We start from the raw sequence: 14911 nt of genomic DNA on the forward strand, positions 1-14911 counted from the left end.
ATACCTGACAGGAAAACATACACATTACACCAAACATGACTGGCAAAGCAGCAAAACAACTGCAACAATGTCAGTGCATGGGAATTGTAATCTGAGTTCTCAGAGATTATACCATGGTCAACACCAATGTCATCTGATACAACCAAAAGTGTTAAGGAATTGTGATATTTTTATGTTTATTTTGGGCAAAAGTACTGATAAACAAGTGATTATGGCATGTAACTTCCAACCTCAATGCCATGTATGCACATATGCGCATAATCCAAATGAGTGCTATGAAGTCTACAGGAAACTGGCTGTAGAACTGGCTTCAGAATATTTCAATTAATATGGAATCAAGACATTTCTCATCGTCCAACACCATTACGCCACTTGCACACTTGCCCACGATTTATGACAAGTAGTAACATACAAGACAACAAATTACAACTGCCGCTACCAGTCCTTACAGAGCATGGTCATCAACTGGATACAGCACAATATACGTACGGCATAAAAGGCACCTATTGCACCTTTAATGATGCTTAAACAGGTCACTACTCCGCTCTGGACCAAGCTTGCGTTTCTTGTAACGAAAACATCGTCTTAGCCAAAACAATATGCATGAATTCGTTAGTGGCGCGCTTACCGCGAAATGATTTGAAGGGATACCAAATTAATAAGTTTTGAAAGGTAGAGGTCTTTTTCCGAGAGTGGAAAGACTGGAGACGCCTGGCGCGCTGACCGAATACACTTTCCTCGAGAAACAAACTGAAAAAAACTAATGGCTTCAGTGCTCGGTAGGAATTACGGCGCCTATGGGCATCGAATGTGGGCACTGGGCGGGGGCGCAGAAATGAACAAACTGAGTTTGGCCGAACGTCTTTTGCCCAGGCCGCGTTCGCTCCGTAGTCTTCGTCAGCACGTTTGTCAGCGAGTGTTTGCGAGTGCGTTAGGTTGGTGTGGGGCACTTGTTTCTCATTGTGTGGAATGCGACGTTGGATAGATAAGACGAGATTTGGACTGCCAAGAGTAGCCATGAAAAGGTGAGTGACGGTGACTAGTTAATGAGTAGTGCGCGTTCCACAACGAAGCGCCTCGCGTTTCGGACATAGGCTTCGTCGGCGCAAGTGGGAATTAAAATAGCGTAAGAATGTACGTCGTGCCAGTACAGGTAGCGGTAGAGGATCGATAGGCATTTTTCACAAAAATTGACTGAACACAATCAGAATAGAATTAATTTAAATGAGTGGAAATGGGACGGAACACTCAAATGGGTGAAATGAGTGATGATCGTGTGATATGTGTGATGAGGCGCACTCGTCGCCTCGCTGGGAGTGCCTCTGCGCGGTAGTTCGACCTTGATCGACCTTGACCGCGCGACCTGGCGAGACGGCACGGCAGTCGATTGTAAAGTGATTGTTGGTGAGTGAGCAAGATCACACTGTTGGCCAGCGGTTCGGTGCTGCGATGGAGCGTGACATATGGAATGGATCGTCCTCTCCATCTCCTCACTACGGTGGGAAGATAGGGAAGAAGACACTGGTGCTCAGCTCACAGGTAAGTGTCATGGACTCGTCACTGGAATAGAACACCAAGAACGTGCAGAGCTTGAAGGCAGTATTTCAACAGGAGTTCGGCATTTCTTCGAAATGGTACCAGGACAATTCTGAGAGACGCCGTAGACGTTCAGAAGAAACGCACGGTATATTCCTTGCGAGTTTGCGCACGCTGTTCCGTGGCGCACATCCGGGTACGGATCCTGCCTCTCCAGTAGCAGCTGCATTGCTCACCAGCGTTTCTTAGGGGCATCAGCCCCGCGGTAGCATTTCAAATCCGTCTCTTGCTCCCAGACATAGCATTCGAAAAACTGCCGAACCATGCTAAATGTTTCGACGAAACTATTTCATTGTAGGCATTGCAATCCAACCCCGTTCAAAACGTCGCAAGTGAGGACGGTGAGCTTGCTCAGCTGCGGGCCGAGGTCCCTGAATTGTCGCGCGTGGTTCACGCGACTCGGCCCGACGGACCGCTGTTCTCTTCGGACCTGTTGCTCACCACGGAGTGTTGGACCTGTTGCTCACCGGAACATACGCAGTGGGACTGTACTCTTGCTCTGTTAGGGCGGGGCCGAGATCGGCCGGTACCAACAGTCTGCTGAAGGTGCTACAACTTTGGACCATGCCCAGTATGACTGCCCGATGGGTTTAAAGTAAAACGGGTTGCTGCCGAGGGACAGGTGGCAACCGAGACCAAATCAGCGCGCACAAGGGACCCAGCTCGGCCATTCAGTCAGTTAACCACCCGGCAGTTCGCTCATTACATATGAGGGGACGCATTGGCAAGCTAAACTGCGCGTGGCTAGTGGACACCGGAGTGGTAGCTACGTGTGTTTCAGCGACTTTACCAGCGATACGCATTCGCCACGGGTGCCCACAAAACAGCATTCTATTGGATTGAAGGCCATGGAACTGCAATGCGTGGCCCAGATTTCGGCGGACATTCTGATTGAGCCAGCAGCGCTCAGTCACGTTCGTGTACTAGTGGTAGAAAACGTGTCTGCTCCAGCGATACTTGGCACCGATGGCCTGGCAAAACTCAGAACTTTCAGCATCGATTTCTCAAGACAGGCTCTGCGTATTGGGGACTGTTGTGTCCGGTTGGAGGGAGAGCGGGGTGGGACACCAGCACAGCCGGTAATCGTGCAGCTGGCTTTTGACTCCATGTTGGATCCCTTCTCGGAGCGGGTGGTAGATGTCAGAACAGAAGATTTCGTGGCAAACGTACGGACGTGGTGCTTGAGCCTGATATTTCCAAAGCAGAACGACGTGGGGCTGCTTTCTCTTCTTGTTTTGCACGTTGCGATGTCGGCAGCGGGATGCCGATCCTGGTGAAGAACGTCAGTACAGAGCCGGTCAAGCTCTACGCTAACTCGGCTTTGGGAGAAGTGCGTGACGGCCGGGAAGCGCAGCTGCCGGCAGGAAACGCCCTCACAGGGATGGCCCGGTTCAGGCTCATCTGTTGAGCACCGAAGCGGGCGAGCTGGATCGATTAGCTCTTGGGAAACTGCTCGACAACTATCGGGATGTTTTCGAAAACAGCGACGATGAGTTGGGTTGTTTGCCTCTGGTCCAGTTCACCATCAACACTGGACATTGCTCTGCTATGACAGTCCGAGCGGATTGATACGGATTCCGTATCACTTGAGTCTCGAGGTCAGGAGACAGATCGCTGAAATGGAGACTCGTGAAACATCTTGCCGTCCAGCTCGCCGTGATCTGCGTCAATCTCGGTAGTCAAAAAGTCGGATGGGTTCTATCGTTTCGCAGCAGATTTTCGCATAGATCGCAGAGGCCTCAATCGGCACACAGTAGATGATGTCACATGCCTCACGACGGTCAGAGTGTTTGGGGGGTTAAGCGGGCTTGCAGATGTTCATAACTCTGTATTTGAACTCTGCATGCTGGCAAGTCACTGTAGCTCTGGATGATGGGCTAAAACCCGCGTTTACTACTGAAGATAAACGATGGGAATTCCTGGTCATGTCGTTCGGTGCCAAGGGCGCCCGTGGGTGCTTCTCACGCCGGATCTCTGAGGTGTTACGCGGTCTGCTGTGCAACGGAGGGACAGCTTATTTAGATGACATCATCGTGGGTGGAAAGACTGTGTCAGAACTTGTATATCTGCTGCAATCTGTCCCATAGAGACCTTGGCAAGGAGGATTAACAGTGAAAAGCTCGATGGTAGTGCCCTGTCGTCGCCTTCAACCCTCGGACTGGACTCCGACCCTGATAAGGTGGAGGCAATCAGAAGCTGCCCTCGACCGGAAACAACGAAGCAGGCTCGTCAATTTGCGAGCGTGTATTCCTACTATAGCAAATTTGCACATGACCTGCAGCTCCTAGCTGCGCCCTTACATGAAATTTCTGGCAAGGTCCGTTTCTCGCGCAACGATCATCGAGACCAGGTGTGCGAAAGCCGTTTGCGTGTGTGTGTGTGTGTGTGCGAAGACCAAAAGCGAAAAAGCAAGCTCCCTGCGAGGCCACGACCATACACATTCCTAACATGCAGAATGGCTTCGGGGTTTGTACAGATGCATCGGACACCGGTTTGGAATGCGTGCTTTCGCAAAGGTACGCTGACGAAGTCGACAGGCCTGTTTGTCTTGATTTGAAAACGTTTTCGGACAGCGTAAAAATTGGCACATCCTGGCCAAGGAGGTTTTTGCGTTTATTTTCACTTTTCGGAAGTTTTCTGTCTATCTGCTCGGCAAACCATTCCAGTGGTTTACGGACTATTGCGGTCTTCAGCAGCTACGAAACACCAGGGATTCCAAGGGACCTGATGCCAAATGGATCGAGGAGTTGAAGGAGTTCCAGTTCCTTACCGATTGCCGGCGAGGTGCTGATAACCGCCCCGCATGCGGGTGCATGTTCATGCGACTCGGACTGCGACGGACCCCGTCACTGCCGACGTCACGTCTCACACTGCGGAGGAGCTGAACGTCGATGGGTTAGAGGTCGCGCAGCAGACGGGCAAGCCTCTGCGAGACTTGTATCAGGAGCTTCTGAACAGCACGTAAGGCAACACGCCGAGGCAACACGCCGACAAGGCTTGGCACCGGAGATCAATTGCCAGCACGGTCTCCATCTACGAAGAAAAGAAAAGGACAAGAGGAAAAGGACCTGCTGGTTCCACAACGGCTGATCGCTCAGGTACTCGACCTCAAGCGCGACAGGCCCGGTCGTTTCGTTGCGAACACGACCCGTGTTTTGAGTCTGTGAGCGGGGTACAAGTGGACAGGGATGGATCCAAATGTAAGGAACTCTTGCTGCGGTTGTTGGGTTTGTGCCCCCTTCAACGAACCCCGGCGTCGTTTGAAAGTTCCACTGGATACAACTACTCAGCCAGTAGCTCCGTGGCAGCACGTTGTCGTAGATCTGATGGGACCGTCCGACCGAAGACCAACAGAAAGGAGAAATCGTTACGTTCTTTTGGCCCTGGACTCGCTGACCCAAAGCCTAGAGCTGGCAGCAGTTCCTGAGAAGACAGCTGAAACCGTAGCTTGGGCACTTGATGACGTAGTCGTCTACAGGTATGGACTTCCTGAGTCGCTCCTCACCGATCAAGATCTAGAATTCGATAATCGGAGCCTCATTGCATTAGCGAGATCGATGGGGTTTGACAAAGACGGGCAAGCGCCTTTCTTCCGCAGCCAAGTGGAGCAGTTGAACGCGTCATTCAAACGACCGGGTCTTTGCTGCGAAGGAACACACAAGGATTTGGTGGAAGCTGGGACAAGTATGTAGATTTTGCTCGTTTCCAACACATGAGTATCCCCACACCATAACAGGCTGGTCGCCGTTTTATCTGTAGTATGGTCGTCACCTACGCATTCCAGAGGTGGCTCCATTGGGTGGTAGGATGCTGGCCACGCTGCTGCAGAGGGAGGTTCGGCAAGAGATGTCGCCCAAAACCTCAGCAGGGCTCACAAGCAGGTGATTGGCAGGAAAAGAAGAAGAAGAAGGGGAGGTTAAGAGATGTTTAGAAGCCAGCAGAGCGGAAATTAAAAGTAATTCCAAGAGGAAGATATGGTATTCATGACGGTACCGAAAAGCGGGGAATGCCAGGAATACTTCAGGCACGTTAGGGGGGGGGGGGAGGGGAGGCTTTCATTACCATCAGTTGTGAGTAAGGTAAAGGGTGTAGGATCAAAAGGCTAGGTATATTTCGGTAGTGGTATCTCCGCCATTATGATCATCTAAAGTCTGTGGAACGTGGGGAAGAGCGACTGCTGATCCAGATTCTTCGGTTCCTGATACTTTTGTTCTTGTGTTTAAGCAGGATTACGTTCGGTGCAGGGTCGTCACAAAAGGGTTGCGGCCTGGGAGCTACGCTGCGGGGAATTTGCGGGAGATTAAGGGCTGGTTGCGCTCGAATAACGCGGGTGCTGATGGGTGGGTACCGAAGTTCTACGTTGGTAAGTGTGCGGATGGGGCGGAGGTGCGCGAAAATGTTGTATGAAAAGTTACCAACGTGCGCCATGGCGTGCGCGTAAAATTTGGAAAGTTACATTTTTCCTCGGTGAGATAGGGAGAAGAGGCTTGTGTCCGCGAACAGATTTGGGACCGGGGAGGTGTGAAGTGCACCAGTCACTATGCGGAGGGCAGCCCTATGGATGGTTTCCATGGTTTTGATCTTTTTGGAAGACATATAAAAAAGAAGCCATTGTAGTCCACGATCGGGCACAGCAGGGAGGTATAGAGGCGGAAAGGAGTGCGTCTGTCGGCGCCATACTCCAGTCCTGCCGTGCATTTCATTATGTCCAGTCGTCTGGCGCAGCGTTGCTTTAAGGTGGGCAAAATAAGCATTATAAGTAAAAATGCGATCTAATGTTATGCCAGTGTATTTAAAGCTGTGAACACGTGGGAGCATTTCACTGTTGAGGTTTAATGGGGTGGCAGGCTGAACATTATTTTGTTTAATGAAGATAACCGCCGCTGACTTTGCTAGGGAAACCTGCGGTCCCCACCACGTGCACCACGCGTGGATATCATTTGTAGCAAGACAGATATAATGCATTGCCGGATTGCCATTAGCATGCGTATACCACACAGCTAGCTTATCCTCATGAAGAGAATGTCAACAGTGTTAAGAAATATTATTGATGTTATTGAAAACATTTATCATTACGGGAAAGGGTCTAGAGATGAGACGCTGCCCTGAGCAAGACTGTGATACTGCGCTGCCTTAGAAGAGGGTCACTGACCTTGCACCTTTTCCCAAAACTTGCGTTTTTCTGCTCCAACTGCCATATATAGCTTACTCCGAAACACCCCTGTAAAAACCACGCAGCTTTGCCTTCCATCGCATAGACTCATATATCAAAACAACATTTTGTCTAACCAGCGTGTCCTATTTCTCAATCATCTAAGAAGCGAGAGGCCTATTCAGATCAGCTTGTTTCGGCCTCGTGCACATGGGCAATGCAAGTAATAAGTGCGCATGTTTGTATTCTAGTTTTAAAAAAAAACAAGGCCCAGACCCGTGCGCACCCCCACTCCAAGGGCTGGCGCGCATTACAAGGCGGTGCAGTGCTCCATCATCAGCTGATATCGGTATCGCATGACCGCGCCCATACAGATACTGCATCAGTTGGACAAAGCGCACGAAAAAAACAGGCGAGCCCACCGGGAGTTGTCAGTGGCTATCGAGGGGTTGATCTTGTCTGCGGAAAGCCCCACTACGAGAACTTCAGAGAGTCCTTTTGTCTCGGGTCCTTCTTTTTTCACAAGGTTCTCTGCGTCGACGCAAATAATCTCACGCGAGAAGGCTTGACTATTTTCTTGATTGACAAATTGAAACATGTAGACAATCGAGCATTCTTGAGGGAGATAACATACACTGACGCCGAGAACCTTGCAAAAAAGAACATTCCTGTACCAAAAGAACCTGCCCCCCCTCCCCTAAAGTCCTCGTAAAATGTGGCTCCCTGCAGAAACCAAACCGACACCTGCATCGTCTCTGAGCACTCCGGGGGGCTTAACCTTTTTTCAGTCATCGTGTTGATAAACTTGCAATATACCATCATTGAAATATATTTATGCTGGTGATCTGTGGACCATCTCAACCGACACCCACCAGACAAAAACAAAAACACTGAGATCAGCGTAACAACACAGCTCAAGTAGTCATGACACAGCCCACGTCAATGCAGCTGCATTTTGTGAGGACCTTAGAGAGGTCTTCTAGTCCCGGGACATCCTTTTTTGCAAGGTTCTCGGCTTCAGTTTAAGCTATCTCACTCTAGAATGCTCGATTGTCAGCATGTTCCCAATGGAGATGAGGGAGATAATGAAGCATTCATACGCGAGATAACTTGCGTCGATGCTAAGGATCTCGCAGAGAAGAGAACGGACTGAGACAAAAAGATCCACTCTGAAGCTCCCGTTAAGTGTATCCTTCTGCAGAGAGAAGATCAAACCATCGACAGGCTCTGAGAACTCTAGAAAGGCTTGTCTGTTTTCAGTGCAGGCCGATGGTAGGGATGTCAATGGCTTAAATCGGTTGGAGGGGACTGAGCCGATAAACTGGACCTAACTCACCCCAAAGAACCTGAAATTCCCTTGGATTTCGGCCTGCCTAATTTGCGTCCCGAACGTTAAAATAAAAAGCTTCTTAATTTTTGTTATCGATCCCAGGACGGTTTAAAGCCCAGGCAAAGTTGCATTTCTGTGAAAAGCTTAAATGGGGTGTGATAAAAAACACTTTTACAAGGAGCCATTGTGATCAACGAAAAATGATGTCCATAGTATATCGAGGGTGACACTACACGCAACAAAATTTTGTATGGAGTTGCGTGGCTTGACACGCACGGACGAGAGCCTATGCAGCATTCTCCAGCACATTGACACTAACTGAACTTACGCGTCCACAAGCACGTCGATAACTGGGAGGATAGAGAAAGTGAAGACTGGTTATCGAATGGGTCTTCAGAATGACTGTCTGAAAAAGCGTCTGCAACGCTTTGGCACATTATGACACGGGATGAACCGTGTCGAGCATTGTGCCACGTTAAGCTTTCCCCGCAAAGCTCTGCCGCTGATACATGATTTTAAGATCGGGCCAGGGTTCGCCAAACTAGCACTTTTTAGCGTGGCCACTCATCAAATCACTATTACATCACAACCGCTCATCCCAGAATACATCCAATCAAAAAGTTGGGACTGAAGCTTGTTAGGAATGATCCAGGGCCGCTCCAGTCATGCTGCATTACAATGCCGCACACCCAATGGCTACCAAGAAGGTAGTTGTTAGGTCACAAACGGGGAAGCGGTCACAAACGGAATCTCCTGATCTGGTGAGAGTGGTGTGCATATCGTCTAATCTGGTGAGGGCGGTATGTATTTCGTCTGATCTGGTAAGAGGGGTGAGTATATCTTCTGATTTGTTGAGCAGTGTGTATATCTTCTGATCTGGTGAAAGCGACGTGGAGATCTTCTGGTATGGTGAGAGCGGTGTGTATATCTTCTGATCACCTTGATCTCCTGATGTGTGTATCTTCTGATCGCCATTAAGGAACAGTGGTGCGTATATTGTCTGACCCGCAGTCGCGAACGCATGCGTGCTACAGTATTCCTTAATTTCCGTGAGAACGAACACACAGGGCACTGAGTGAGATCTCCCGATTTTTCAACATATTTTCGGTTTAACAGTGCGAAAGCTTCTCACAGAAGTAGAAAGTCAAAATAAACATGCTGTATCTTTGAGAAACTACCTTTCAGACAAGATGGCCCAGATACAAGTCGAGCTGCGTTTTATTCAAGAACGGCAAGAGTATTTCCAGCATAATCAAGACTGCGATGGTAGAGATTCGAATGGCCATTCAATGGCAAAGCGTGGTAAAGGAAATGTTAACTCCAGGGATTTCACATTCATTAAATAATGATTTCAGGCGATGTTTCTTTGAGGACGACAGCGAGTGCCTTGTTAATAACACCTCAGAGCGCTACATGGCTGCCGCTCTGGGATTGATCGAGACGAGGAGACGCCTCAGCTGGACGTGGTGACGAGGAGAGGCCTCAGGTTGACGTGGTGACGAGGAGAGGCCTCAGCTGGACGTGGTGACACCGCACACGAAACAGGCTTCGCTGGACTGGTCAGGGAATCATTTCGCTGGAGTGCACATCACCTTGAAAGAAATGTTCCACATTTCAATATATTTAAGCAGGCATCAGATATTGTGAAATAAGCTCATGTAAGCTATTGGTATACTTTTAAGTGGAAACAGACTCTCTAGACTTCACAATTTCTCTGTCTAGTCAATATGCCCGTCAATACGTCATTATTTTGATTACGTCTTCGTTATATCTGGAAATCGTGCTCACGAACGTCAAATATGAATGACTTAACAATTATTGGCTTTGATCGCCGCATGGCTAATGGACCGGCAGGCTTTGGATAGCGTTGTTATGGCATCATGGATGCCTAGGAGACCTTGACATAGTCTCCTCGAAATAGTCTGCCATCTTCGTGAGCGTGTAAGTCAGAAACTAGAACGGTTTTGGTCTCAAGAAGGGCAGGGCCGTGAACTGCACCGGATGATCTTAAAGTTGGCTATGTAAGTTTAAAACTCCACACAAAAGTGGGACATTCCCTTTAAGACTACCCTTGTTGTGGCTTCTTGCTCTCCAGACCTGTCGCCCCTGGACTTCGTGTCATGCCGTAACCTGAAGAACTACGCCCACGCGGATAAGCCAGCGAACCTTCAAATGCTTAGGCCACCTGCACACCTGAGATGAGACGCATCGCCGTGGGTATCAACCGGACAATCAGCTACCTTCAGCATGTTTAGCTGCTGCACATTTTGGATCGCCAGGGCCTGAGGACCATCTGGAGCACCCTCTGTTGTCAACATTTGAAGAGTGTGTAAGCACTGATGAGTACTGCTGTCGCTGATCATGTTTTGCCATTCAATTGGCAGTCAAGTACCACCAGTCATGACTCTGCGACAAATGCGCTTACCGCTGTTGAGGGAACCGTGAGGCCGATTTTATCTGGGCCCCCGTGACGGGTGGTATTTGACTGCCAATCGAACGGCAAAACACCATCAGCGACCGCAGTAGCCATCAGTGTATGTCAGGGTGCCACCCGGGCGACATCGGCGGAAGCTCTTGACCTGCCAGCTCCGCGCCCGGGCGACATCGGCGGAAGCTCTTGACCTGCCAGCTCCGCCTGTCGGTGGCACGCAGCCCCTGCCTGCTAAAATCTGCCTGCTAAAACTAAAATTGCCCTTTATCTAGGTGTTTCTACAATTTAGGTGTAATCACGGGAACTGCTTACCAAACATGCTTGCGGCCTGGTTTAGTACATGACAAAATTGGCATGAGAAAAACCTCAGGCGCCCACAGGACGCTATTTGGTTGAAAATAGACATGAGACCAATAGTGGTCTGTGTGGTTGCTTATCTATTGTACCTATAGATATTACAATTTTCCATATTTTAGCCCCGTATACCCTTTTTGTTCATATGCATTTAGGGCGCTAAGAGGAGCATTGCGGAGGACTCAAGACAGTATTGAAGGCATCAAACCCCTCCGAGAATGCATTAAGCGATGCCCCTGGCCAACAGTCTGTCACGCTATCATTTCTGACCTGAGTAATCTTCAAGCCAGAAGTCTAAGCCAGATAAGGTCATTTATCAACCGCACAAAACAGCGCAAGTGGATGGAGACAGACGGACAAGCCTGAGAGATGGTTCAGGGTCACCAACTCGGTTGATAAGGACTTATCTAACGCACCGTGCATCGGTCAAAAAGGCGTGTCAGTCGGCGCTGGGCGGAGGGCAAGTGCGGAGCGAGTTGGGTACAGCTGCAGGTGCTCATCTTGCCTACGACGGTCCATCGCAAATAATTCACCGTACTGCGGAGCTGCACACAACCGAAGAGCCCTTCCTCGCACCGCACAGGGATTCTGAAGGGGTTCTATGTGACGGCAGCAGGTGCGGCAGAGGCGGCACCATGTTCGGCTGGCTGTTGTCTGTGCCGCTGACGCTGGCGCGCTGGCTGCTGTCGCCGCTCCCGCTGGCGGTGCTGGCGGCCGCAGTCGCCTACTTTTACTTCCAATATACCAAGGACTTCGACTTCTGGCCCTCGCGTGGTGTGCCCGGACCAAAGCCAAAGCTACCCTGGGGCAACGAATTCGGGATACCTTTCGCCAAGCCTCTGTACGAGCTGGAGCAATGGCTCTATTACAAGCACGGCGGTAAAAAGTACTGCGGCTACATGGAGATGAAAAGGCCGGTGCTCTTCGTCGGTGATCCGGACCTGATCCGGGCCATCACTATCAAAGACTTCGAGTGCTTTACCGACCGGCGAGGTGTGAACAACCACAAGCACCTGGAGGAGGCGCTGACCTCGAAGAAAGGGGCGCAGTGGAAGGAGACAAGGGCCGTCATGTCACCCACCTTCTCTGCCAGCAAGTTGAAAGCGATGCACGAGCTGACGTTAAACAACGCCCACAATCTTGCCAAGTACGCCCTGGAGGAGATGAAGCGGCAGGGCGAGGTGGAAATAAAGGACGCGTTCGGCCGCTTCACCATGGACAACATTGCATCCTGTGCGTTTGGCGTAAACTGCAACTCTTTCGTCGACCCCAACTCCAGGTTTGTGGTGGAGGCGGCCAAGTTGACCCAGCCCAGCCTGCTGGGTATTTTACGCGTCGTTTTTAGTCTGCTGTTACCGAGGCGCCTCGCTTTAAAACTTCCCGATCCGTTGGCAGGCGCGCTCTCCTTCCTTGCTGACGTCGTGAATGAAACTATCAGGCACCGAGAGGAGCACTCCAGCACCGTGAAAGACTTCCTGAATCTCCTGCTGGAGACCAAGGACAAAGACGGAAACCGCGTGCTCAGCAACCACAGCATTCTGAGCCAGTCGGTGCTGTTCCTGATCGCGGGGTACGACACGACAGCAACGGCGCTGACGTTCGCCGCCTACAGCCTGGCCACCAGTCCTGATGCGCAGCAGCGGGCACAACAGGACGTGGACGATGCCCTGGCCAAACACGGCGGCCACATGACGTACGAAGCCGTGATGGAGATGACGTACCTGGACCGGGTCCTGCTGGAGGCGCTGCGCCTCTACCCGCCGGCCACGCGCATCGAGCGCATGGCGACCAAGGACTACACGCTGCCGGGCACGAACGTGCACCTCCCGAAGGGCATGGTGGTGCAAATGTCGGTGTTTTCCATCCACCGCGACCCGGACCATTATCCGGACCCGTTGCGCTTCGACCCGGACCGCTTCCTGCCCGAGGAGAAGGAGAAGCGCCATCCATGCGTCTACCTGCCGTTTGGCAGCGGGCCACGCAACTGTATCGCCAAGCGGTTTGCACTGTTCGAAGCAAAGGTGGCGCTGGCTGCACTGCTTAGGGAGGCGACGCTGCTGCCGACGGAGGGCCTGCCTCCGCCGCCCATGCCGCTGGACAGGAAGAGGTTCATCCTGACGCCTCAGGGCAAGAAGATGCCGCTGAAGCTGGTCCCCAGGGACAACAGTCGCTAGGGGAACGTCTGGAGCCCGTCCACCTGCAACGAAAGCTTCTAATGCTAATCCGAGGCTATTTTCACGCGGGAGTGGGTTCACCCGGCGCCGCGGCAGGTCTTGCTCGCTTTGTTCGAGAGCACTAGATAAGGCCTTTTCAAGCTTGGTGCCCTTGCTAGCCATCAAGTTGATACAATCGAAATGAAATACAATCAAGGATACATTACAATGATATGTTATTCCAAACGCAATCGAAATACAATTCGATAGAAGTTGAACTTTTTCGCCATCCAGGGGCAACATCAGTGACGGTGTTTGGTGGCACCAAAAACGCGATGTGGGCTGCTAACGGAAAATGTGAGGTCTGGTGTTTCTTGTTACACTGTAACGTTTGGCCGCAGTGAGTTATAGCATGACTTTTGACATCACAACTAGTCACATTTGGGGGGTGCGTGGGCCATACGAAATGTCGGGGGCGGATCAAGCAACAATGAGGGAAGGAGTGCTCCCGGTGTTCCGAATACATAAGCTTAGTAACTTACTTTACAGTGTTATTTGTTGCTGTAAAAGACCATTGGAAGCGGCCAGCAATGCAAACAGCAGTGCAAACAGCAAAGTAAACAACAATCTAGCAATGCAAACAGCAGTTCAGCAATGCAAACAACGGGTATCGTAACTGCACAAAAAATAAAAACATTACAGGAGCGATGGCAAGCGATGTAAGTGCTACCAGTCAAGTGGCACGAGCTTTCATTTTGAGCTTGGTTATGGCGCATTATTGAGATCGCTGGTGCTGTTGTCGACATTACTAGTTACACAAGGGACAACGAAGCCAGCATATTTTACAAATATCTGATACATTAGCAGCAAGCTCAATTGTTTATGCAACATGCATCAGCTTGTGGCAACCGCTTTGCGTTTTGAAGCATGGATGGATAATTTAAATCTGTGTTGCATATGAACAAGGAAAACACGTAATGATGAATCGATAATAGCTTGCATGATGGTATTATTATAACGCAACGGAAGGTAGATCAAATGCAATGATATATTCGCGGTCAAAGTGGACATGAAACAAAATGATTGCGTCAAATGGAACGCAAAGGAATCGTAGAACGTTGGCGACCCGGAGCACACAGCAGAAATTCTTAACTCATCCCAGACAGTAGCTTGCGCCCTTCGAACGATGCTTTATCGTGGTATCGTATACTTGTCATGGTGGTCGGCGGCCCCCGGCGCGCGGTGAGGTCCGCTGGTGCCCGGACACGACAGCCGCATGGCAAATTGTGGTCATTTTAGAGCTCAGTTTTGTGTGATATTTCATTTTGATGGGTCTCTCACAGCATTTTTTGGCTGGTTGTTGTTGTTAATTTGGGTTTTAGGCTACTACAGCTGCTTGTTTATTCAGTGCCCATATCTACTTGGTAGTTGCGCTGTATTTACGCAAACTAATCATTGTATAAGGATATATTATTCCGGAAGCCACACTCAAAAGACTAACTGATAACAAGCTTAGCAGTTCGCAGGCATACTTCTCTAAGGCTGATATCAAGAATGCTATATTGAATGACAAACAGCGACTCGCGTCGTACGGGCTCCAGTACCACGATCCAGGACCTACATAAGCACATTTCACAGGCCAGTTGCCTGGTGTCATCACCACCGGAACGATACGTACACAACAGACGTACTCGTGACGATAAGCAATTAGGACAACGTTGCGACTAAAAGGAATCGGGTACCTAGTTCCCCGCAGACTCGCTACCTTCACTGACGTGGAACTTTATTGGCTTTTCACAAAAGCCGACGGCAGCATCAATACCTAAATCCTGAATGCAGATAACGCAAGGTCCACATATGTATAATCATTCTGACAAAGAGTACAGCACTACAAG

At 50.1% G+C, this 14911-nt stretch overlaps 1 protein-coding gene across 1 annotated transcript; it reads left to right on the top strand.

The window, feature by feature from the left end:
- Positions 1–3521: 3521 nt before the first annotated feature.
- LOC119091544 (cytochrome P450 3A31-like) lies at positions 3522–13281 on the top strand. The gene is made up of 2 exons (XM_037214353.1): positions 3522–3546; positions 11584–13281. Exons 1-2 carry the CDS (start codon positions 3522–3524, stop codon positions 13035–13037), a joined length of 1479 nt encoding a protein of 492 aa, XP_037070248.1. The 3' UTR covers positions 13038–13281.
- The last annotated feature ends 1630 nt before the right edge of the window (positions 13282–14911 follow it).

This window comes from Pollicipes pollicipes, unplaced genomic scaffold, assembly GCF_011947565.3.
Source record: "Pollicipes pollicipes isolate AB1234 unplaced genomic scaffold, Ppol_2.1 Scaffold_3447;HRSCAF=4054_pilon_pilon_pilon, whole genome shotgun sequence".
Lineage (NCBI taxonomy): Eukaryota > Metazoa > Arthropoda > Thecostraca > Pollicipedomorpha > Pollicipedidae > Pollicipes > Pollicipes pollicipes.

Bases quoted from the DNA above. Each gene is read 5' to 3' on its own strand.
- LOC119091544 (XM_037214353.1), top strand. From the start codon at position 3,522: ATGTCGTTCGGTGCCAAGGGCGCCC. The intron at 3,547-11,583 runs GTGGGTGCTTCT...TGGCGGCCGCAG, and splicing joins GTTCGGTGCCAAGGGCGCCC to TCGCCTACTTTTACTTCCAA.